The 24,636-nt window shown below is 40.8% G+C and overlaps 1 protein-coding gene across 6 annotated transcripts in view; it reads left to right on the top strand.

Moving 5' to 3' along the window:
- Positions 1 to 24,636, top strand: part of RAI14 (retinoic acid induced 14) — a 143,316-nt gene that overhangs the window by 112,565 nt on the left and 6,115 nt on the right. For 5 of the 6 annotated variants that reach the window (XM_049648211.1, XM_049648208.1, XM_049648209.1 and 2 more), the window contains 11 exons: positions 5,258 to 5,322; positions 9,103 to 9,160; positions 9,885 to 9,955; positions 12,462 to 12,568; positions 13,259 to 13,437; positions 13,700 to 13,728; positions 14,800 to 14,886; positions 15,966 to 16,052; positions 18,616 to 18,670; positions 21,976 to 22,094; positions 22,753 to 24,288. In XM_049648211.1, coding sequence (XP_049504168.1) covers positions 5,258 to 5,322; positions 9,103 to 9,160; positions 9,885 to 9,955; positions 12,462 to 12,568; positions 13,259 to 13,437; positions 13,700 to 13,728; positions 14,800 to 14,886; positions 15,966 to 16,052; positions 18,616 to 18,670; positions 21,976 to 22,094; positions 22,753 to 24,288 — 2,393 coding nt within the window. The remainder of the gene's footprint in view (positions 1 to 5,257; positions 5,323 to 9,102; positions 9,161 to 9,884; positions 9,956 to 12,461; positions 12,569 to 13,258; positions 13,438 to 13,699; positions 13,729 to 14,799; positions 14,887 to 15,965; positions 16,053 to 18,615; positions 18,671 to 21,975; positions 22,095 to 22,752; positions 24,289 to 24,636) is intronic. The other variant, XM_049648212.1, reaches the window with a different exon arrangement.

The raw sequence follows: 24,636 nt of genomic DNA, 5'->3' as shown, positions 1-24,636 counted from the left end.
TGTCATCTCTGAACTGGACCTACGTTATTTGTCTAACATCCTTTCATTGTTTTGTTTGCTCTTGTTCCTCACTGATGTAAGAATTGGCATTTCTGGCTGCTTTTTTAGAAAACACTCCTCCCAGACAAATAGTAAAATTGACTTCTAGGCTTTTTTTTTTTTTTTTTTTGGAGGGTGGGGAGTGGTGGTGCCTGCATTTAGCACCCTGGAGTATGAGACAGGATTAAACAGAAGCATTAACGGAAGATTGAAGAAGACCAAAGAATCTTCTGTTTTTACCAATATACTTCTACGAAGCATTGGCTTTCACACACCCTTGATTAGTGAGTGTATACATTTGATGCAATGTGACAGGGTACCATAATAAGAGTGGCTTCAACAAATAGAATTTTCTGTCAGTTGAAAGTCCCAAATTGGTATGGCAGCTCGGCTCCACACCGTGAGGGATTCAGACTCCGCCATCCAGGGTGTTGCTGTGGTCCTAATAGCCCAAGATGGCTTCCCTGGGATCTGCATCTCAGCAGCAGCCAGGGGCAGGGCAAGTATGGCCCACGAGTGGGCCTCACAGCACAGAGTGGGATCTGTGGCCACACTGAGCCTTACGGGAAGCTGGGAATTCTGGGCAGCAATTTGTCCAGTTAAAAATACTGAAGGTTTTGCTGTAGAAGCAAGTAGAAACAGAGATTAGAGGAGAATGTGCACTTTGTATTTCACACCCATTTTTTTTTTAATTTTTTTTAACGTTTATTTATTTTTGAGACAGAGAGAGACAGAGCATGAATGGGGGAGGGGCAGAGAGAGAGGGAGACACAGAATCGGAAGCAGGCTCCAGGCTCTGAGCCATCAGCCCAGAGCCCGACGTGGGGCTCGAACTCATGGACCGTGAGATCGTGACCTGAGCTGAAGTCAGAGGCTTAACCGACTGAGCCACCCAGGCACCCCTCACACCCATTTTTTAAATTTTCTCTCATCCCTTTGCACACTTAACCTTCCTAATACAACATCTTTTCTCATAGAAGAGGGTCTTAGGAGAGTGAGAACTGGGGTACGGAAACATCATAATGCATAGTCCTCAGAACGGAATGCTTGAGAACCCTGACTTTTCTCTCTGCGGTTTCCAAGGACTGGTTTAGTTTTTGTTTGGATTTCAAGGTGGACTTCCATTCCATTATGCCCCCTAATCCCACTCGAATTTGATGCCATGTAAAGATATGAAAGGTAATATTCATCTTAAAACTCAGACACTTTGACAATGGGTCATTTAAACTGTAAATTATAGCCAATAAAATGTATTTCCTATTTTCATTTTGGATAAAGAAAAACAAAACGATCGTATGAGTTTCGCACTTGCTGTTGACTCATGTATAAGCAAGAAGGGTCAGCCATATGCAATGATCAGCATAACGTGGGTGTGAAAATATTTCAGGTGATACACACACATGCAAAAAAAGCCTTTTAATTCCTTATAGAACACTATACACATATATACTGGGGAGACTAAGGGTAATTCCATAACTATTTAGTAGTTACAGTAGTGGTTACTAATATGTCTTTAATTCTTGGGTCTTCTCCTGGGGTTCTAACAAGGTAAACAGACTTGTGCCTCAGTGATGAAAATTTGATGAAAAGAAAATGAGGATTACTAAGGATAATGATGTTTAAATATGTTTAAAATTGTAAATAAGAACCAAATTTATACTTCTATTGTTTAAATATAGTCAGCATTCTGAAACTCTGATTTCTAAGAAAATGTTTTAAATCTTATGTAGTTGAATGTTATTTAATTCTCTTTATTTTTCTAAATGCTTTTATATTTTGATCTAAAACTGCAATTTTTCAGACTTCACCCTTTGGTATTTGTTAGCCCTGTATGTGTCTTCTGACTTGTTTTCAGATTTTTTCACATATACTTGAAGAGTACATCAGTAATTCCTCTATTAAATTAGCTAATTCTTCTCCATTTTCTCCAGTGATCTTAAAGAATTGAATAAATGGTTATTGTCTGAGGTAGTTTGGAGGAAAGTGTTCCATGGCTAGAATGTCTGGGCATCCTTTTTATTTTTTATTTTTATTTTTTTAAAGTAACCTCAAGTAAGGCTTGAACTCATGATGCCAAGATCAAGAGTCACATGCTCTACTGACTGAGCCAGCCAGGCACCCCTGAGCCATCCTTTTTAGACTCCCTTTCTTTTTTTTTTAAAGCTTTTTCTAATGCTTTTTTTTTTATAGTTTATTTATTTATTTTGAGAGAGAGAGAGCACACGCATGCAAACTTGAGTAGGAGAGGGTCAGAGACAGAATTCCAAGCAGGCTGCACACAGTCAGCGTGGAGCCCACGAGGGGCTCTAACTCATGAACCATGAGATCATGACCTGAGCCGACCTCAGATGCCTAACGGACTGAGCCACCCAGGTGCCCCTAGACTCCCTTTCAACAATAGGTTTCTTACACTACCTGTTATAGCCCACAACCCTTGACATAAATAACACTGGTCTTTTTACTCACAGGCAAAGTTCTGCTGGAATGCACTTGAATTAGGGTTGCCATGTTATGTGAATTGTTTCCTGATATTCCAGACAGATCCATAGCTGAATAGGGGCCAGACTTATGCACTGTCTCATTACACTGAGATTCTGCCACTAATACAATGTATTCTCTCCAGAAAATTTTTGCTTTTGGAAAGAGAATTTTGTGTTAACATTAACAGTAAGAGACCTCTCACTTTGGTGTAATGTCCAGGGCATGACACATTATTTGGGTTTTGAGAACGTTTTAATTGAAAATACTGTTGTGCTCCTGGTTCAGGAAAACATAGCTCAGGGCCAGGGAATAAAAGAATTGTGTTTCTTTAGAAACATGGCACTTACTTCCAGGTATGAGTAGAACACTTGGAATGAAATGAAACCCTACTGTTTATTTTCTGCTGGGTTGTTTAAATCTCCCTACCATCTCGTCTTTGGAGAATTGTGTCTTTTTCCAATGGGTGCTCTTTACTCTAGAACCGCTTTTGTCCACAGCAGAGACAAAAAGCTAATGCACTGTATACATGACATAAACAGTCTTCTACTTACAATCAGGATGGCTTCCAAAAGTTCATCTGCAAGGCATTTGTTTAAAACTGAAAACGTGTTTGTCCTTAGAAACACTGGTACAGATGATGCTTGGGGGCCGGGCTAGCGCACCAAAGCCTATTTAATGCATCCTGTAACCGAACTGATACTATTATGCATTATACATCCTGGAAAGAGGAGGGTCTCAGGAAGTTAAAGGAGGAAGGAGAAGAGATTTGTCTTCCTACTTCCAAGGGCCTTAGTTCCGACCTTCCTCATCCTCATCCGTTTGGGAGGGGTTCCTGCCTCTGTGTTCTGCTTCACCTAAACAACCCCCCTCACGCATACCCTTAAAATCCTTCAGTGCAGCTGGTCTCAGAAAAGAAGGAATCTGATCTTTTGACCTTACAGATGCTTTTGTGCAGCTTACTGTGATCCTAAAATCCTCTAATTTTTAAATATGGTCTTTCCTAGCTGTATGATTCTCTAATAATTAAAGATTCCCAGTGCATGTTACAGATTGAAGACTATTTGAAAAAGGAGAAATGATATTTGGAGACTGGACCACCATATGAAAGAAATTGTTTCTGTAAGCCAGTGGTTCTCAACTGGGGTGATTTTGCCCCCAGGGGATATTTGGCAATGTCTGGAGACATTTCTGATCATCACAAATGGACATGTAAAGGGTAGAGGCCAGAGGTACTGCTTAATAACCTAAAATGCATAGGACAACCCCCCTTCTCTCAACATACACACACAGACACACACACTCACGGCTTAAAATGTCAATAGCACCGAGACTGAAACCATGCTTGAAGCATGTCCCAAAGTATGGGTTGTTTACAGGTATGACATTTGGCACATCTCGGCCGAAAAGTTTGAGAAATGGAGGATTTAAGAGTTTACCATGTGCTCTGGGTTGGCTGGCAGGGGCAGCTTTGGTCCTCTGCCCCTAAACCTTCTCCCCAGACCTTTGAAATGAGCATACCCTCTAATTGAAATTAACAAGTGTATAGTAAGAGCCTATGATGCATCATCAGTGCTGGACTAAGGACACAGCAGGGAATGAGACAGAACTTCCTGTCCTCAGTGAGTTCATATTCTAGTGGGGAAAGAAAAACGAGCTCCATAAATTGTGTGTGTGTGTGTGTGTGTGTGTGTGTGTGTGTGTGTGTATTGTGTAGAGTGGGGTGGGGTGGAAAGGAGTGTGGGAAGGTGCTCAGTGCTATGAAGAGCAGGAATGAAGCAGGGATTGGAGATTAAAAGGGCGGCGGAGGAATGGGAATTTTAAAAGGGGAGGTCAGGGCAGACCTCATTCACAAGGCACTCTTTCAGTTGCCTCTGAGGTGAGAGAGCAAGCTGTGTGGTGATCCTGGAGGAGGAGAATCCAGGCTAAGCGCAGGGTCCAGCGAGGTGGTGAGGGGCCTCAGATGGGAGCCTCCTGGGCTGGTAGCCATACCTTCTGCCCAGAAGCTGCCCCCAAGCCCCTCTTCCTTAGAAATTCTCTAGGCCCGTTAGGCTGTGGAGAGAGTTGGGTACAGCACTAGGATTTCCTAAAGCTGACTGCTGAAACATCAGAGTGCTTTATGTTAGGGTCATATTCTCTGAAGGGAACGTAAAGAAATGTGACTTTAGTAGTGTATTATTGTTTTTACCACTCTTTTCCTTCTTCCACATAAGGACTTTGAATATCTGAAAAGTCCAGGTAGTTTCCGTGCAGGGGCTGGAGGACATTTGGAGGAGAGGGAAATGAAAAGCCAAAACTAGGGATTTAAGTGATGGGTGTTTAGGATGTTCTCAGCTGGCATACAGGTGGCCTTTCCTGGGTTCATGGGCCTGTGGTAGTCGTAGCCTGGTGTGGCTGGGGTGGATGCAGGACGTTTGGCATGCGTGGGGACCGCTGAAAGCAGAACTGAGCTGTGTATCATGAGTCACCTGCCAGCTTTTAGCTCAGAGTTTAATAGCACCCCAAGAGAACGGCACTTGGAGTAGACCCTGAGTATTATGCAGTGGGCAGGACGCTCTGTGTCCTCTGCTCATTTGTCACACTGAACTTTACAGATAAGAAGCTGAGACCTTACCAAGAGTAACAATTCTGCCTTTGTTGGAGAACAGTTTATTTCCTCATAGTTGTCTTTGTTACAGAGATAAGAAAGGGATTTAAAATGTGTGGCCTCTTTTTCCAAGATTTTTTTTAATCCATTTAGGACACAGTGCCTTGCACCTCGCAGCCAAGAACAGCCACCACGAATGCATCAGGAAGCTCCTTCAGGTAAAATGGAACAACTTAAAATTATAAATTTTTAAAATTATGTCATCTTTTAAACTTAACAGTAACTGTATCTGTGAAAGAATAACACACACACACACACACACACACACTCCCTTAAATACCATCCCAGAACCTGGGTTTCCTAAGAAGCATCACAATTTAAATGACAGCCAAGGAAAAGATTATTTCCATAGCAATTGCACTGATAGGGAAGAAGATCCTCATCAGAATTTGGAGTGTCTTCCTGGGATCCAGCCTTTTTCTTGCCTTTATTCAGCAACTTGCGTCCTTTTCTGAGAGACTTGTACCCTTTACATAATCAGTTTAAAAACTGTTTTTCATGCGATTGGAGATCCTTGCAATATAGGATCTCCAGTATCCTAATAGCCTTTCTTTCAGTCATTGGTAGAACACAACTCTTTTTGAGAAACAAAATTTCAACCTTTATTTCCTTGTGTGTAACTTTAAATGTGCCTTTAGTTCTTAGTTTTTTGCCGAGGTTCTTGGTTTTATTCCCCTTTATAATGTGAAGCCAGCTCCCTGGTTTGATAACCTTGCCAGTTTATAATGATCGCTTAGGGGGACGACATCTGTAAATCTTGAAAGATGAATATTTAATGAAAGCCCAGTAGCGGTCCATACTGTAACATCCAGCCATTGCCAGTCAGCGTGCAAGCTGGTTGTTTTCAGGAACAGCACAGAGCCATAAAATATGTGTTTGGAGTGCTATCTCTTCTGTTGAGCTGTTGTCTCAGCCTTCACAGGCACTGTGTGGGACCCAGCATCTTGCTTTAATTTGGCTCTGTGATTCTAATGCAGAAATGTGGTCACATTCTTCAACTTGTCCTGCTCTGTTGGTCACACAGCTTCTTGTCTTGCATTATGTGACGCAAGCTGCCACCAGTGCCAGGAATGCAAACCTTAAGAGGCCTTTGAAGTGAAATTCAAGAAAAATAGATCAACATCTGTGATTATTATTATTATTTTTATTATTATTATGAGGCTCCTCTCTGAGAACAATTAAAGTAGAACTTCCCTGCTTTCTCTGAGGCCCGGCACCTTGAATAAATGACAATCCTGGACTTGCCCAAGTGCACTGCCTCCATACCCTTGGTCTTGCCTTAATTTTTTTTAACTTATTTGTATCTTAAATCTCTGTTCTCATTCTGGCTTGGCTATCCAGGCTTTGCATCTGGCTCTGATTTTCAGGAAGAATGAACTTGACAGGCTGGAAATCCTCATGGGCAAGGACCAGATATTCTAGCCTCTAATGTAATTTTATATCTGGTTATGCAAATGGATTGGTTTTTCTCTGGAATCTTTGAAGCCTTTAAACACTTCCTTGTGCTATTCTAAAATTAGGCCAAAGCATGGTAAGTCGTAACTTGATCTCCGTTCCTCTTACCACTGAAGGGCAGACAGACATTTCACTCTTAACATTGCCTGTTCTTGCCTCTAACTTGCAGACTTGCTGTTCTTCTTTCTGAATAGTTGTTAAAACCTGAGGCTTTGAATTTTTTTTTAATGTTTATTTATTTCTGAGACAGAGCATGAGCAGGAGAGGGGCAGAGAGAGAGGGAGACAGAATCCGAAGCAGGCTGCAGGCTCTGAGCTGTCAGCACAGAGCCCGACGCGAGGCTCGAACTCACAAACCTTGAGATCGTGACCTGAGCTAAAGTCAGTCGCTCAACCTACTGAGCCACCCAGGCGCTCCTAAAACCTTGAGGCTCTGATGTTCTCCTAATGGGTCACTTTCCTTGGGTCCTGGACCTTTCCAGCCAGTTCTTCACTTCTGTCTTGGCATCCTCTGCCCTCTGTGATATGACCCTTGTTGCCTCCCGCCCTCCCTCACTCTCTGCACTGGATCCTTTCTCTGAGCTCTCTAGGCCTTTGCTCTTACTATCTGTCTGCTGGAGATTCTTCTCTTCTCCAGTGGCTACCGTTTTAAAGTTTGCCTCCTCAAGGCAGTGAGCGCAAACAGACCCTTGTGAGATTGTTCAAATTCAAATGAACTCTCCTCTTCCCCGGATAGCCCACTAGTCCCCCCCCCCCCACTTTTAACAAGTGCCTCCTGGACACCATGCCCTGTGTCAGGCATTGAGTATATTTTCACGAGCAGAACATCCCTTATCCTGATGAAGCTTGCAATCTTGTAAACAAGTCCCCAAATGCATGTTACAAATTGCACCACATCAAGAAGAAAACTGACCAAGTACTGAGAGAGCTGGGTGTGGGGTGAACAATCAGGGAAGGGATCGTGGAGGAGGTGATATTTAAGCCGAGAACTTAGGAAAGAGCCAAGGGGAAAGCATTCCAAGCAGACAGAAGAGCAAGTACAGAGGGCCTCGGATAGGAAAGGCACTGGTCAGGGAGGAAAGCAAGCCTGGGGCCGAGTGAGCATGGAGGAGAAAGAAGGGCATGGAGTGCAGGCCTGTGTGTCATGGCAGGCCGTAAGTCCTCTGAGCACAGCATGGAACTGTGGAGGGCTTTTAAGGAAGGACTGGTATTCACAGTTTTAAAAGATCAGTCTAGTTGTATAGAGAATAGAGGCGAGAGCAGAGCTGTGGAGCCCGCCAGGAGGCTGCCCCAGCTGTCTGCATGAGAAGATGCTGGCCTAGACTGGGTGGTGTAATGGGGAAAGAAAGAGTAGACCAGGTATGTTTAGGTCACAGAATTGGCAGGACATGGTGGTGAATTAGATGGCGGAAGAGGAGGAGGAGAAGAAGTTAAAGGTGACTCAGTGGAACTTTAGGACGGTTGCATTTGAGGTGCTTACATCAGAGCAGAAATGTGAAATAGGCAGTGGGTTATCAAGCCAGGCGCTCGGAGATGACGTTGCGTACAGCTGAGAACATATGCTCTAGCCCAGCGCATCTGGGTTTGAATCCTGGCTCTGCCGTGTCCTGTGACTTGAGCAAATTATCACCTTCGCTGTATCTCAGTTTCCCCATCAGAAGATGGGAGTGATAATAGTGTGTAGCATTATCAGGAGCCTTAAAACAATGAAGAGTGCCCAGTGCATAATAGCTAATATGTACTTAGGTTTGTTATTGCGAAGGTACACATTTGAGTCTTTAGCCTTTAGATGACATTTCAAGCTACGGGCATGAATGAGATTACCAAGAAGGAGAGCACCGAGGAACCTCAACATTCTGTGTTTGGCTCACGGAGGGGGAGTGGCCAGAACAGTAGTGGGAACACCAGGCTAGTATGGGCTCTAGGAGCTAAGTCGAAGGACCGTTTGGAGAAGGGGGTGGATTGCGGTAAGAGGAGGACACAGATGTTTGTTATCGTGGGAAACACAAAGGTTACTGGTGACTGTGGGGCCATCTCTGTGGAGTCTGGAGAACAGCACGCAACTGCAGTGGGTTTGGAAACGAGTGGGAAGCAAGGCAGCATGGATCGCATGTGGGCAGTTCTTTACAGGAACTTGGTTTTGTGAGGGGGGACTAGAGAATTAGGCAGGAAATGTGGGGGGAAAGACGGGACCAAGATGAGAACGCCTGGAGCGTATCTGTCAGCTGCCAGTGATGGGATGCTAGTGTGAGAGGGAGGACAGGACGGCCAGCGCAGCAAAGAGGTGACCTTTTGCCTGGGTCCCGATTACTTGGAGAGGAGCTCCCCTCCCCATAGGAGACTGTAGGTCCTGGAGCACAGCAATTGGGGCCTATTCATATTTATTCTCTTCCTGATAAGACACATCACAACCTTGCAGGAAAAGGATGAACTCAACAGAGCGGAATGTTTATTATGTGTATTTATTTATTTTTTGTCTTCTAGTCAAAATGCCCAGCCGGAAGTGTGGACAGCTCTGGGAAAACAGCTTTACATTATGCAGGTGACTTTCATTCTCTTACTGATCCTTCTGCCATAAGAAATACTCAGTTGTCCTTTTCCTCTTTCAAGCCATTTTCTTTACCATTTTATTTCTGAGGCTGTTGTCTGTCATCATTCCTGGAATTTCTGTCTCCCTCAGTTTGCAAAATGTGTAGGGTTTTATCAAGGAACACATCTAAAATTCATCAGTTGCCTGCCAAACTGTAAAAATTGCCATGGTTATTATATTTTAATTAATGTAAGTTTCTTGTTTAAGCTAAGAGATTTTCATAAGCATTTAGAGATTTCATGTAATATGTGATACAGATTTTTTTGATTTGGGGATCAAAAGAAACTCCCATTTTATTTCTCAGTGTTCTGTTTTACTATCTTGTCATTATCTGTCACACGGCTCCCAAGTAACAAAACGTCAACACCGAGCTCAGGGAGTGATGAGATTTATAAATTTCTATTAGTGCTAGCTGGAGCAAAGCTAAGTCCTACAAAATGCCAAACCAAATATTTGCAACTGGCAGACAGTGGCTCTAGGTCTGGAAATTAACATTGAAATGTAACACTAATTCGGAGCACCTTACTTAACCTTCGGGATACGACTTCTCTTCAGTGCAGCTAGTATAACATAGCAAACTGGGTGGAACACGAACTTCTCTGTCCTGGGTGCGTGTGATGCCCCTGCTGGTGAGAGCCCCTGTGTGACGGGCTGTGTCTTTGTTTCCTTCCCTCAGCGGCACAGGGCTGCCTTCAAGCTGTGCAGGCTCTTTGCGAGCACAAAAGCCCCATAAACCTCAAGGATTTGGTAAGTATCCGGTGGCTGCTAGATGTGGAGATGCACACTGGTGTCTAGAGCGCTGTGGGCTACCTCTGCAAGTCACTAAGACGTTTAGAGACCTCAGCATTTGGCGAAAGTCTAATGCGTTTCAGCCTGGATCCTCTTCTGCAAAACGGATCCAAGTATTATCTCTATTGGTCTCTGAATTTAATGACACATTGAGAAGACATTTTGGGACATGCACTTCCTGATGTGCACATTTGTTTCTCAGGTCATCTGCCATCAACCTAAATGTATTAATAAGGCTTAATTTCTTGACTTTTAGAAGAAATAAGTCTAAATAGAAGTTCTGTCATTTCTGTTAACTTCCCGTGCATCATCTTGGGTACTCCTGGTTAGGATTTCCCAACTCTGAAAACCACTTCTAGCCTGTTTAACCTTGCTGGGCTACTCTGAGAATAAATTTACATGCCAGTCACTCCTGACTGCAAGTTTAAATGTCCTGCCATAGCGTAGAAATTATATGCTATGCATGCATTATATGCTACGCATGCAATATACCTAATGGGAATATTGTTATGTGAGTGTATAGAATTGTAGATAAATTCCTACTCCCTGAATCTCAGTACTTCATAACCAGAAAGTATTATAACTTCGCAGAGATAATTTTTTAGAAATGTGTCTGAAATTCTATTTTAAACGGAGACTTAATCTTTAAGCAACAATTGTATTTTTCAAAATAATTGGACATATTGTAATTTATTTTTTTCCGTTGCCTACTTGAATACATCTACCTTAAAAGTTACTATCAACTGCATTTGGGAGGTATGATCCAAGGAATAAGCAGAATACAAGCTTCTCTTGAAGCTTTTGTATCATTTGAGTTAGGACCCCTTCACCCTAAGATTGTGGAAATAGTCACCTATGTATTCTTCTAGTATTTTTTCACTTTTTTTTCTGTTGTAATGTTTACATTCTTCATCACCTTACATGGTTTGTATATGAGTTGGGATCTCATTTTCTTATTTTACTTTATTTTACTTTATTTTTATTTTTATTCCAGTGTAATAAACGTACAGTGTTATATTAGCTTCAGGTATATAACATAGTGATTCAACATCATTTAAAAAAAATTTTTTAATGTTTATTTATTTTTGAGAGGGAACAAGACAGAGCATGAGCAGGGGAGGGGCAGAGAGAGAGGGAGACACAGTATCCAAAGCAGGCTCCAGACCCCGAGCTGTCAGCACAAAGCCTGATGCAGGGCTTGAGCTCATGAACCACGAGATCATGACCTGAGCTGAAGTCAGATGCTTAACTGAATGATCCACCCAGGTGCCCCTCTACAGCACTTTTTTAAAGGATTGCCAATTGTCATATTAAATGATTCTTTCCATTGATCTTTATCTAGTCATGTGCCAAGAATAGGCAAACTCTTAATGTTCCATTCTGGTACTTGTAAGGTTATGAAAGCATGTACTTTGCAAGGGAATAGTAGAATGGATGGTAGGATGCGTGTAGTTTGCTTGGAAGAAGCTGCTTGGAGGGCAGCGGACCTACTGCTGCCCTGTGGAAACAAGTCCTCCAGTTCTTCAAAGCCATCCCCCAGTAAACATGATATGCTTGCCTGGAGCCTTTACATACTTGATGTTCCACTCTCCGTCATGTTGCTGCCAGACTGAGGGATGGTCACTGAAGGGAAAAAGCAGCCCATGAGGCTGAGGTTCCTGAGAAAAAGCTAACAGTCAGTGCAATTCCTTAAGGGGTCTGTTGAACTACTAGGTGTTTATCCAAAGGATACAAAAGTGCTGGTTGGAAGGGGCACATGCACCCCAATGTTTATAGCAGCATTATCAACAGTAGCCAAATTATGGAAAGAGCCTAAATGCCCATCGACTGATGAATGGATAAAGAAGATTGGGGTGTGTGTGTGTGTGTGTGTGTGTGTGTGTGTGTGTGTGTGTGTAATGGAATATTACTCGGTGATCAAAAAGAATGAAACCTTGCCATTTGCAGCAACATGGATGGAGCTAGAGTGTGTTATGCTGAGAGAAGTAAGTCAGAGAAAGACAAGTATGATATGATTTCATTCATGTGGAATTTAAGAAACACAACAGATGAACATAGGGGAAGGGAAGGAAAAATAAGATAGAAACAGAGAGGCAAACCATAAGAAACTCTCTTAAATACAGAGAACAGTCTGAGGGGTGTTGGAGGGGAGGCAGGTGGGGGGATGGGCTAAGTGGGTGATGGGCATTAAGGAGGGCACTTGTTGGGGGTGAGCACTGGGTGTTATATGGAAGTGATGAATCACTGGTTTCTCCTGAAACCAATACTACACTGTATGTTAATTAACTTGAATTTAAATTTAAAAAAAAATGCTGTGCTGAGAGGTCATGGCAGCCCTATCGGGACACAAACTGTCATGGTGGCAGGACAGTTCAGGAATAAAATGTACAAAGAACAAGGCAATTCTGTATGCAATTCTGGCATTTAGGATCGTGGTTAAAATCAATCTACATTTGTCTCCTAGGATGGGAATATACCACTGCTTCTTGCAGTACAAAGTGGCCACAGTGAGGTCTGTCACTTTCTCCTGGATCATGGAGCAGACGTAAATTCCAGGGACAAAAATGGAAGGTACCACCAAAGTAGAAATCATGGGATTTCAGTGATATCTACATTCTGGGAGCCTCAAAATATTACAGCTATATTTTAGATCATTTGTAATAAAGTGTTTTTAATTTTTTCATTTTCTGCCTTTTTTTTTTTTTTTAAAGTTAGCCCTATACCCACCATGGGGCTCGAACTCATGCCTCTGAGATCAGGAGTCACACGCTCTACTGACTGAGCCGGCCAGACGCCCCTTCTGCCTCTTTTGATAATCGAGAACCTGTTTGACGTAAAAAAAATTTCCCCTAGACCTCTGTGATGAGATTATTAAATACTGAAGTGACTAGGCCATTTCCGATGGCTTTTCATGCAAAATTAAACATATTGGCTGCTTTTAAAAATAGTCCTAATGATGTATAGGTACTTTAAAATGCTTGAGGTGAAAGGTGCCATCATATTATGATTGGTGCCAATCATATTAAATTCCATCATATTTAGAAGATTATGTCTATATTATTTGACCTTATATGGTTTAATGTTTTGATTTAATCTGAAGTTAAAAAAACACCCCTAGTTTCTTCTCACTAACAGTCCATTAAGTGTATATATTTAACTGTACTTCATCTTTCTTTCCTTGTTTTCAGGATAAGTGATTTCTCAGAAAAGTGTTTCCCCATTTTGGTTGTATTAATTTGGTATCTCCTTTTTTTTCTTTAGAACTGCTCTCATGCTAGCCTGTGAGATCAGCAGCTCTAATATTGTGGAAGCCTTAATTAAAAAGGGTGCAGACCTAAACCTTGTAGATTCTCTTGGACACAATGCCTTACATTATTCCAAACTCTCAGAAAATGCAGGAATTCAAAGCCTTCTATTATCAAAAATCTCTCAGGATTCTGGTATGTGAAAGAAAATAGTCAGTGTTGTTTTAAATTTATCCACTCCATTTTCCCCAAAGGGTAAAGGAATGTGCACAATATGATCTATTTTATTATTCTTTTAAACATATTCTTGAAGAAAAATGTAGTGTTAAATACTGTGTTTGTTGTGTGTATGGGTGTGAGTGTGCGTGTGTGTGTGTGTATCTCCCACCCAAAGTAGATGTGAGTCATGGTTCTTACCTTTATTTATTTATTTATTTTCCCACTTTTTCCTCTATAGATTCAAAGACACCAACAAAACCAAAGCAGGTATTTATCTTTGGGGGAGAGAATTTTTTTTGGCCATCATAGCTTGTGGGAATTTGAAAATGTTCTGATTAAACCACTCTGTGCTCCACTAGAAAAGTGATAAAAACTATGTTGAAAATGCTTAAGGAGTAAAATATCTTTAGAATAGATGATTCATTGTTAGAAGGTGGTAACTGTTTTCTTAATGGTTTACCCTGTTTCCAAAGCATGTGACTTTAAACTTGCTACTTATATATTCATCTTTTTCTGAAATGTACTAATATTTTCTGTTGTGAAAATGTTTGGTTAGCTCTGCGAAGGAACAACAACAATATTTTAAATGCTTGTGTATCCCATGGATTATAGACCTCTATCCATGACAGTGTTAGATATTTAATGAATATAAGAGGGTTAGCTTTTCCTTTCATTTTAATTGGAACTTTTCTAAAATGTTGTTAGAGTTCTAGATAGAAATTGAGAAGATTGCCCTATTATTTTGGAGTTTTTTCCTAAAAACATTGTCACCATTGTTTACTTTTTTGATGAGATGTATAGTTGGCGGTTACATTTATTTACTTACACATCAAAGGTTTTGAAAAATTATCATAGACAGGAAATAGCCAATACTGAATTTATTAGGTACTAACTGTGTCACTTATTTATCCATAACCTTCAGAGAAGACGTTTCCGCTTGCCCCCATATTGACATTCTTTTTAAAAAGGAGTGGAAGTAATGCAAAGGTGGAGGAAATACCACTGCTTTGCATTAAGATGGCTAGACTATCATTGTATTCTGGGTTCTAAACTGGGGCAGGCAGCTCCCCATCCTCTACTTTCCCAATTCTCTACACCAACTTAATCTGGTTTTGTCTTGTGTTTTTTATTTTCTGGCTATTAAAGCATGGGCTGCTGGAAGAAAACTCGAAGCATGCATATTACTTATTTTTATGTTGATAGCAGATGTCAGATCTCATTGAAGTAAGAAATGCATGAACTGTTGAGGTTTTTCTCATTTGTTTGATGAAGCTGTTTGTTCAGACTTTACTAACCGAACTAACCCACCTCCATTCTTTGGACTGTGATAACTTCCAGCATGATCAAGTCTCTAAAATAAGCTCAGAAAGAAGTGGAACTCCAAAAAAACGCAAAGCTCCACCACCTCCTATCAGTCCTACCCAGGTAAAAACAAAAGTAAACCAACATTGAACAAACATATGACAACAACAAGAAAAAGCCATGATTTTGTCATTTTATCTTTAGGCCAAAATGAAATGTTTAGAATTGACTCTTAAATGCACATTTAAAATTTTCTTTACTGGTTTTAAATTACAGATAATGGCATGAAAGATTTTGATTATTAGTATGTAAATAATGTTGATTCTTATTTAGTGCAAGGCTGGGGAATTGAACAGTATCTTTTTTTAAAGCCTCCAGGAAAAAAAAAAAGAGAAAGAAAGAAAGAGAGAGAGAAAGAAAGAGAGAAAGAAAGAGAGAGAAAGAAAGAGAAAGAAAGAGAGAGAAAGAAAGAAAGAAGGAGAGAAAGAGAGAGAGAGAAAGAGAGAGAGAAAGAAAGACAAAGAGAGAGAGAAAGAGAGAGAGAAAGAAAAGAAAAGAAAAGAAAAGAAAAAAGAAAAGAAAGAGCCTGAAGGAAATTTCTCAAAATCTTAGGACAGAAACTTTTTCCTTAAGTGAAGCTCAGTCTACTTTTAGTAGCTCACATGAACAGCTCAAGTGAAGGCAGGGAGAATGGGTAGCTGGTGAGGCAGTTAACTGAAAATGAATTTTAGCTGGTTTCTCAAAATTCTGTTCAAATATATTTGCCTTTCTAATTACATTGAAGGTTGGCTAATATTAAAAGCAGCTTTCATTTCTGAGCTTATAGTGACTATTGCATATAGGAGGAAGCTCGAATGTCTATGAAATCTCTCAAATAGTTGAGAGGAATATCTCCTCTGATAAGTTATGTTAAATATGTTAGCGTATTCATCAATAATATTCCCAACATGCCACAGAAGTTTTATAGATTTTGAAAATTGCTTCCAGTAAATATAGGAAGAAAGTTATACTCTGCAAACTTTCAAAAAGTACTTGAGGTGCCATATTAAATAGAAGATACCCTTGGATTAAGTGAAACTAAGGATGGTTACTGTTAGATTTATTTGCATTGGTTAAAATAGGCTAATCCTTTGCACTGGAGAAGAAAAGTCTTTGAAGAAACAAACGTTCTTTATCTGTGATTTTCATTTTGTTTTTTTAAGTTGAGTGATGTGTCTTCCCCAAGATCAATAACTTCAACGCCACTTTCGGGAAAGGAATCCGTGTTCTTTGCTGAACCACCCTTCAAGGTATTTCCTGTCTGTGTTCAATTTATTTTGAATTTTAAGATACACGATAGACATGATTTAAGTGGTACAACATCGGACAAAACAGAATAGACTTCCCAGTGATTGATTGACAACCTTTTCATCACGAAGCACCCCTCAGTTATTTCTTCTGGCAGGGACTCCACACAAAAAAAGTAGAATGAATAGATTACATTCCGTAAGTAATACCTAATTTTCTTGATTTTAAAAAAAGGGACAAAGATAAGAACTTAACTGATAACCAATCTTCTTACTAAATCGAGTTGATATAATGCCCATCAAAAAGAAAGAAATGAGGATTGTTCTCTGGTGTCTTACTGACAAGTAATTGTATATTTGTAATTAAACTTTTCCTGACTATAAAGCTAATATGCATTAATTTTAGAAAATCCTTTCTACCTAATTCTCTAGATTTCTTGTTGGAAGGTATTTTAGGAAATGGGAGGATATTTTCATTTACTGTCTGTTTACCTAACCATCACTAGGAAATTATGCTTGGAAAGAAAAAAAAATTTCTAATTGTTAAAATGAAATTGCAGTGGAATAATTGTATACTTCTTTCCCCCATCTAAGAATTACTGAAGATAAATTACCTTTTTTTTTTTTTAAGTTTATTTATTTTGAGAGAGACAGAGATAGTGTGTGTGGGAGAGGGGCAGAGAGAGGGAGAGAGAGTATCCCAAGTAGGCTCCGCCCTGCCAGTGCAGAGCCCCATGCAGGGCTTGAACTCACAAAACTGTGAGATCATGACATAAGCCAGAACCAAGAGTTAGGTGTTTAACTGACAGCCACCCAGCAGCCCCAAAATAAATTATCTTTTAACTTGGATGTACAGTGATCTGAAAAAGATTCCATCAACCTAACATTTCCCGCACTTTAACTAGATTTTATTAATAAATTCTTAATATGAATACCTAAACGAGGAAAGGAAAGGAAGTTATACTTTTACAATTAGTACCCTAATGTCTTCTAATGTGATTATGGCTCAAAGGATGCAGTGCATTCCAGAGAAGAATAAATTAAAATTTTCAGCAATAGAGTGTAAAAAACCTTTCATTTCTTTTTAAAAAAATCTCAAAAAGGTAAAAAGTGACACCATTTAGAATGACTAAAGTTTAAGAAGTGTATTTTTACATGGTGGTGATGATGTGGAGGAACAAGAATTATCATAGTCTGTTGGTAGGAATGTAAAGTGGCAAAACTACTTTGGAAAACTGACAGTTTCTTTAAAAGTTCATCACACACCTAACATATGATCTAGCCATCCACTCACTGATGTTTATCCAAGAGAAATGAAAATTTATGTCTCAAAAATTGTATACACAAAAGTTTGCAGAAGCTTTATTCACATATCCCCAAACTGGAAACAATCCAAATGTCCTTCATAAGCAGCATCATGGGTGAATCTGAAAATCATCAGGCTGAGTGAAAAAAGCCCGACACATATTCATACCCATGACATTCCATTTATAGGAATTCTAGAAAATGCAAAAAGGAGAGTGGAGGTTACCTGGGGATAGGGTGGGCAGGTATTGGCTGTGATGAAGTATGCAGAATCTTGTAGACCTAATGGACACCTTTCTGTATCTTGGTTATCGTGGTGGTTCCATGAGTGTGTACCTGTCAAAACTCAACCTGTAAACTTTAAATGGATGCCATTTATTGTACTTTAAGATAGTTGAAAAAGAAAAATAAACGTCTATTTTTATAAAGCGAAAAGGCAGCTTTTTGTAAAGATAAGCACTTGCCAAAAATGAGCCACTTTATTTTTAGCATTTGGGCTTTTACAAAAGTTCCTTTGCTGAAAACTTCTCTCTCTTATCATACATAGTCCACCGCTCATCCAGATGAAACATAATAATTTCTGGCAACTCATTGCATTTTGTTTTGAAATGAGAGTCTGGCTTTGAAGTTGCAAGAACTTTTGCAATGTATTTACAGACACATATTCAGGGGCAAAGGTTTAGAGGAGATCTTTAGGGGATTGTCAACTCATGATCATAAAATTTTGTATTCCCTTATAAAATTACCTTTATCTTCCCTGACAGGTCTTATTTACTACAAATTCTCTTAAAAATATTAATAAAAATATACTAATAATGGTTAATTTATAAAATAGTGAAGCTAAACCAGTATTTCTAATGTATTTTAATCAGTATATTATCCAGATAGGTAAGACTTGTATTTGACTTCATTATGAAACTAATATTTGCCATCTCAGGTTTTAGGACACAGCCCACTAAGTTCACTATTACATAAAGTTATTATAATCTTAAAAGATATTTGTATTTTACTTAATAAAGTTCCTGGAAACTATTTTGAGATTACACGCTCTGGAACCTCACATTTTAGAAATCATACCTCAGTAGATCATCGTCACTTTTATTCACTTATATTTTAAAATATTCCCTTTCCTGGCGATTTTCTAACTTTTTTTTTTTTAGAAGGAAACCTGTTCTGTGTAAACCCAGGAAAATTTGCTTGCTTCTTTTGTGGAATATCATATTCAGGAAAATTCTTTGAAGTCATTTTTGTGTTCCAACAGGCTGAGATCAGTTCTATACGGGAAAACAAAGACAGACTAAGTGACAGCACGACAGGTAAGAGGAAGGGGCGTCTGTTTGTGTTCCTCCGACAGGTCTCTAGTCCACGTCCATTTACATACATCAAAGGCCCACCCGGAGGAAGGGTGAGGAGGTCCGAGAACCCCCGGGGTGCCACCCTGGAGCTGCCAATACCACACAGGCTGACACTTTCCCCTGGATTTTAAGGAGCCCCTGAGCTTGGATGTGAAAACAAAAATATCTTGTTTTCATTTGCCCCCAACTACTGTTAGCACTTCCTTCAATTACGAATATAGACAATAACGCCCAGTGGTATTAGCAGACCAGTGACTTTGCCAGCAGGAGAATTCGCAGGTAATGTCCTGTCACCTTACTGTTATCGCGGGTATCTTGAAATGTCATTTACAGTCTCTCTACTAGAAATATGGCATTAGACCTGCTGCTGTATTCTTGTTATTGGCACATTACAGAATCAGCTCTTAAAGTACGTAGCCTGTGTCTTGTCTTTTATGTATTATAAAGCACTGTTTTGCGGTGAGGTCTGGGGCCACGAGCCGTCACAAGGGGCACTCCTCACCGCTGAGCAACAGGTTATTTCCTGAGGGAGAGCCAACTGAGCACTTCCGTGGCTGCACAGTCTAACTTTCCTACTGTGCATCTTAAATAGAGAAATGCAGACAGAGTGTTGAAATCACACACCGTCATCCTGTCTTCACCAAGACAGGGTTTAATTCATTGTCTTCAGAATCCATCCTAAGGTTTACCCTCTAAGAATATAGTTCAGCACCCCCAGAATCCATTTAAAATGTTGTGTAGAGGGGCACCTGGGTGGCTCAGTCGGTTGAGCACCCGACTTCGGCTCAGATCATGATCTCACAGCTCGTGAGTTCAAGCTCCGCGTGGGCTCTGTGCTGACGGCTCAGAGCCTGGAGCCTGCTTCGGATTCTGTGTCTCCCTCTCTCTCTGCCCCTTCCCCGCTCATGCTCTGTCTGTCTCTGTCTCTCAAAAATGAATACACATTAAAAAATTTTTTTTAAATGTGTAGATTATTCCATTTTACTTTTTAAAATTTTTATTTAAAAAAATTTTTTTTAATGTGTATCCATTTTTGAGAGAGAGAGTGTGAGCGAGAGTGAGCAGGGGAGAGGCAGAGAGAGAGGGAGACAGAGGATCTGAAGCAGACTCTTCTGAGAGTGGAGAGCCCCACGCAGGGCTCAAACTCATGAACCTTGAGATCATGACCTGAGCCGAAGTCGGAAACCCAACCAACTGAGCCACCCAGGCTGCCCCTCATTTTACTTTTTCAAAGTATATTTATTTTAGAGAGAGAGTGAGAGGGGGAGGGGCAGAGAGAGAAAGGGAGAGAGAAAGAATCCCAATCAGGCTTCGCACTGTCAGCACAGAGCCTGATGTGGGGTTCGAACTCACAAACTGTGAGATCATGCCCTGATCCAAAACCAAGAGTCAGACCCTTAACCGAATCAGCCACCCAGGTGCACCTCATGGAGATTATTTCAAAAGCTCCTTTTGCTTCAGCATTTAGTTTCTTAGCCTATGATTTCATAGGTATTTGGAACTTTTAACTTACAGAATTTAGAAGTATTAAACTTTCTAATTCTTGGCAGAGATCCAAGTTATTTGAACACTTGTTACATTGGATTCTTTAAAAACCATCCACTGTATTTTAGAAGTAATTTCTATTGCTTAGAATTACAGTCATGCTCTCAATCCTCTGGTTTATTCCAAACTTACCAGACATCATGTCAAGGGGACTCCTTATAAAGCTGTGGGTTAGGAACCTGACATCAGAAGTAAGCATTTCTATGAAGAAATGTCATTTTGCATGCTTCCAAATTAAGATGAAAGTTTCCATCTTTGCATTAAATGGCTGTGAGAAAATAATAAAATTATAGTAAAAAATGTGCATCGGTGCTATTCAAGATTGTGGTCTGTACAACTGTTCTGAGTTTGCACCAGGAAGTCATCCAGCTATACGGCTAAGCACACTGTTTTGTCCAGCAGACACTTTTTTCCCCCATAGAAAGACTTTGTGCGTGAAGGAAGCGGTGCACTGAATGCATTCTGGGAGCAAGGCTCTTGTCTCAGTGAGCACTTTGAGTGGCAGAGCTTTAGATGCTATTTCAGTGTGGTGATCAGTAGGATGTCAAAAAGTTGTGGTTTACCAGCAGTGGGATTGTGGGGTTAAGAGGAGACGGGTGCATGCTGGGGTGGGCCAGCAAACGCTGTAAGGAGGAGGCAGAGTTTGCCGTGGGTCCTGAAACCTGCCTACAAGGGACTTAGCCAAAGAGATGCTGCAAGGGCTATCAGATGGATGAAAGATTAAGGAAGCAGCCTTGTGTCGAGATATAGAGGGTATGATGGAAAGTTTGAACCTGAGGAAGATGTGATGCTAGAAATCATGGGTCAGTGGCACCTAGGTGGCTCAGTCGGTTAAGCGTCCGACTTCGGCTCAGGTCATGATCTCATGGTCCGTGAGTTCGAGCCCCACGTCGGGCTCTGTGCTAACAGCTCAGAGCCTGGAGCCTGTTTCAGATTCTGCGTCTCCCTCTCTCTCTGACCCTCCCCTATTCACGCTCTGTCTCTCTCTGTCTCAAAAAATAAATAAACATTAAACAAAAATTAAAAAAAAAAAAAAAAAAGAAATCATGGGTCATACACCTGGAAAAGTACTTTGGGACCAGATTATGAAATCTGTCCATAACCCAGACTAAGGAATCTGGAGATTAATTTTGAAAAGAGAGTGATTAAAGCACTGGAACCACAGGAATGAGCCTATCAAAGCACATTTTAGGAAGATTAGCCTGACAGTGTTAGGTAAAGCTATATGTTTACTAAGGAGAGAGACAGAGCTTTGTTACGAGGCTGTTTGCAGGGCTTCTCAGTCAGGTGATAAAGTTGAAACTAGAGTAAGTGTGGTAGGGATAAGAAGTGAACCAGATCGTAGGATATTTCTAAAAGGATTCACATAAATGGCACTTACTAGGCATGATATGATATGGCAAGGTATGGTATATTAGGTATATCATAATATGTATATTAGGCAAGGTATAATACTTAATAAGGGGAATGGAAAACATGACCAAATCCATCAGTTTTCAGATGAGCTTCTACGCATCCACACCTATGCCAGGCATACCCCAATGAGGGAACCGCAGGACCTGAGGATTGCTGTTCATCTAACCAGGGGCTTTGCTAGGGGCTTTCATTCTTCATCAGAACCAGGAAGAAGCACTGGATTGGGTAGAAGGTGACTCGGTTAGAGGTCAGAGAAATATTAGTTTAAGAAAATATTATTTAAAATTACTTTTCTCTTTTCCAAGGTGCTGATAGCTTATTGGATATAAGTTCTGAAGCTGACCAACAAGATCTTCTCGTCCTGTTGCAAGCAAAAGTTGCTTCTCTTACCTTACACAATAAAGAATTACAAGATAAATTACAGGTAGGTACATAGATTATTACCACGAACTATCCTGTAGGGTCAAACTATTGGGTTTTTTCAGGTTAGTCAGGTGATATTTTGTTTTAAACCTCTACATTAGTTTCTTCTTCCTTTTTAAATGTAGTTTGCCTTTAGCGTTTTATAGTTTCAAATTAGGTTTGTTGAGAGAGTAATTCATTAACTCTATTTCTGTAAATTGGTAAATTATATATAAGTATATACTTAGTGCATTTTATATATTACTATATATACACATGTTTGTGTGTGTGTGTATAAACAGCCATTCATTTAGTAGAGCTGATCGTTTAGCAGATTTAAGAACTTGATTGAAATAGCTATGCTAAGCCCATTGCCCCTTTTTGGCTACTGGAATAATATGAGAAGCAAAGGAAAAATTATGAGTCAGAGGCTTTAGAGCCCAAACAAATCTAGTGTTTTTAAAGTGGCAGAAATGAGCTGTCCTGAGAGAGTACAGAATAAGCTTAGTGTCGTTAACCCAATTCTCATGTCCCAGACCATGGTTTGTCATGGGGCAAAAGTACCCATAAAGGGATGCTGCAGCTCTGCCCTATGTAAGCTTTGGATTTGTTCTCTTCTACCAGTTGCTTGCTCACCTAACCACACCTCTGGCACCATTTCATTCTTGCCTTTTTTGCAGGCCAAATCACCCAAGGAGGCAGATGCAGACCTGAGCTTTGACTCCTACCATTCCACTCAAACTGACTTGGCCCCACCCCTGGGCAGACCTAGTGAAACCCCTCCCCTAGACTCCAAGTCATCTCCATCCGTCTTAACACATTCCTTGAGTAAATCCACTCTCGACAGTGACGGGCAAATTCAGCAACTGCAAGAGATTCTGCAGGACTTGCAGAAGAGACTAGAGAGCTCTGAAGCAGAGAAGCAGCAGCTGCAGGCTGAGCTCCAGTCCAGGAGGGCCGAATTGGTGTGCGTGAACAGTGCAGAGATTTCAGAGAATGGCTCCGACCTCAGCCAGAAACTGAAAGAAACTCAGAGCAAGTACGAGGAGGCCATGAAAGAAGTCCTTAACGTGCAGAAGCAGATGAAACTGGGCCTTGTCTCGCCCGAAAGCGTGGACAGTTATTCACATCTCCGTGAGTTACGGATCACTGAGGAGGAAATAGATGTGCTCAAGCAGGATCTCCAGAACGCATTAGCCGAAAGTGAAAGAAATAAGGAGAAAGTGAGAGAGTTAGAAGAAAAACTCGTAGAGAAGGAGAAAGATTTGGGTATTAAGTCTCCTGGGGAAGAGTACGAGGAGATGAAAAGTTCATATTGCTCTGTGATTGAGAATATGAATAAGGAGAAAGCTTTTTTGTTTGAGAAATACCAAGAGGCCCAAGAAGAAATCATGAAACTAAAAGATGCCCTAAAGAGTCAGATGACACCGGAAGCCGGTGATGAAGCTGGGGATATGAAAGAGGCCATGAACAGGATGATAGATGAGCTCAACAAACAGGTAAGCGAGCTGTCCCAGCTGTACAAAGAAGCCCAGGCCGAGCTGGAGGATTACAGGAAGAGGAAATCTCTAGAAGACGTAACAGCCGAATATATCCATAAAGCGGAGCATGAGAAACTGATGCTAGTGACGAACGTGTCCAGAGCTAAGGCAGAAGAGGCATTGTCCGAAATGAAGTCTCAGTACTCAAAGGTATTGAACGAGTTGACGCAGCTCAAACAGCTCGTGGACGCACAGAAAGAGAACTCTGTCTCCATCACAGAACATTTGCAGGTGATAACCACACTTCGGGCTACTGCGAAAGAGATGGAGGAAAAAATAAGCAGTCTCAAAGAGCACCTTGCAAGCAAGGAAGGGGAAGTAGCAAAACTGGAGAAACGACTCCTGGAAGAGAAGGCCGCGATGGCCGACGCCATGGTGCCCAGGTCTGCCTACGCAAAGCTCCAGTCATCACTAGAAAGTGAAGTGAGTGTGTTGGCCTCAAAATTGAAGGAGTCCGTAAAAGAGAAAGAGAAGGCCCATTTGGAGGTCTCCCAGATTCGAAGTGAGGTCTCACAAGTGAAAAGGGAAAAGGAAAATATTCAGGCTCTCTTAAAATCCAAAGAGCAGGAAGCAAACGAACTTCGGCAACAGTTCCAACATGCTCAGGAGGAGCTCGCAGAGATGAAGAGACAGTCGGAGAGCTCTTCCAAACTGGAGGAGGATAAAGATAAGAAGGTTGGTGAGACTCCATTGCTGTTGAGTTTCTAGTTAGCTAGACACTAGTTTCTAGTTAGCACTGGTCTCTTGTGATTGCTCAGAAGTTCTGCATGTGACTCCATCTGTCCCCATGGCCACATTAAGATTAGTAGTTTGGACATTTATGTTTAAAAAAACAAAACAAAACACTGATCGTCGATCACTCCCCTTATATTGAAGCATTTTCACATATGTGGTGCATATTTTCCCTTTTAAAATTATTTTACAGAAGCTGTGTCAAGTGTCAGGGATCAGAAGCGAACCCACAAACTGAAAGGCATTTTTAACCCATCTTGAACTTCAACTCTTTTGGAATCCAAACAGATT

This window comes from Panthera uncia (assembly GCF_023721935.1).
Source record: "Panthera uncia isolate 11264 chromosome A1 unlocalized genomic scaffold, Puncia_PCG_1.0 HiC_scaffold_17, whole genome shotgun sequence".
NCBI classification, from domain to species: Eukaryota; Metazoa; Chordata; class Mammalia; order Carnivora; family Felidae; genus Panthera; species Panthera uncia.
This window is presented reverse-complemented; position numbering and strand designations above follow the sequence as displayed.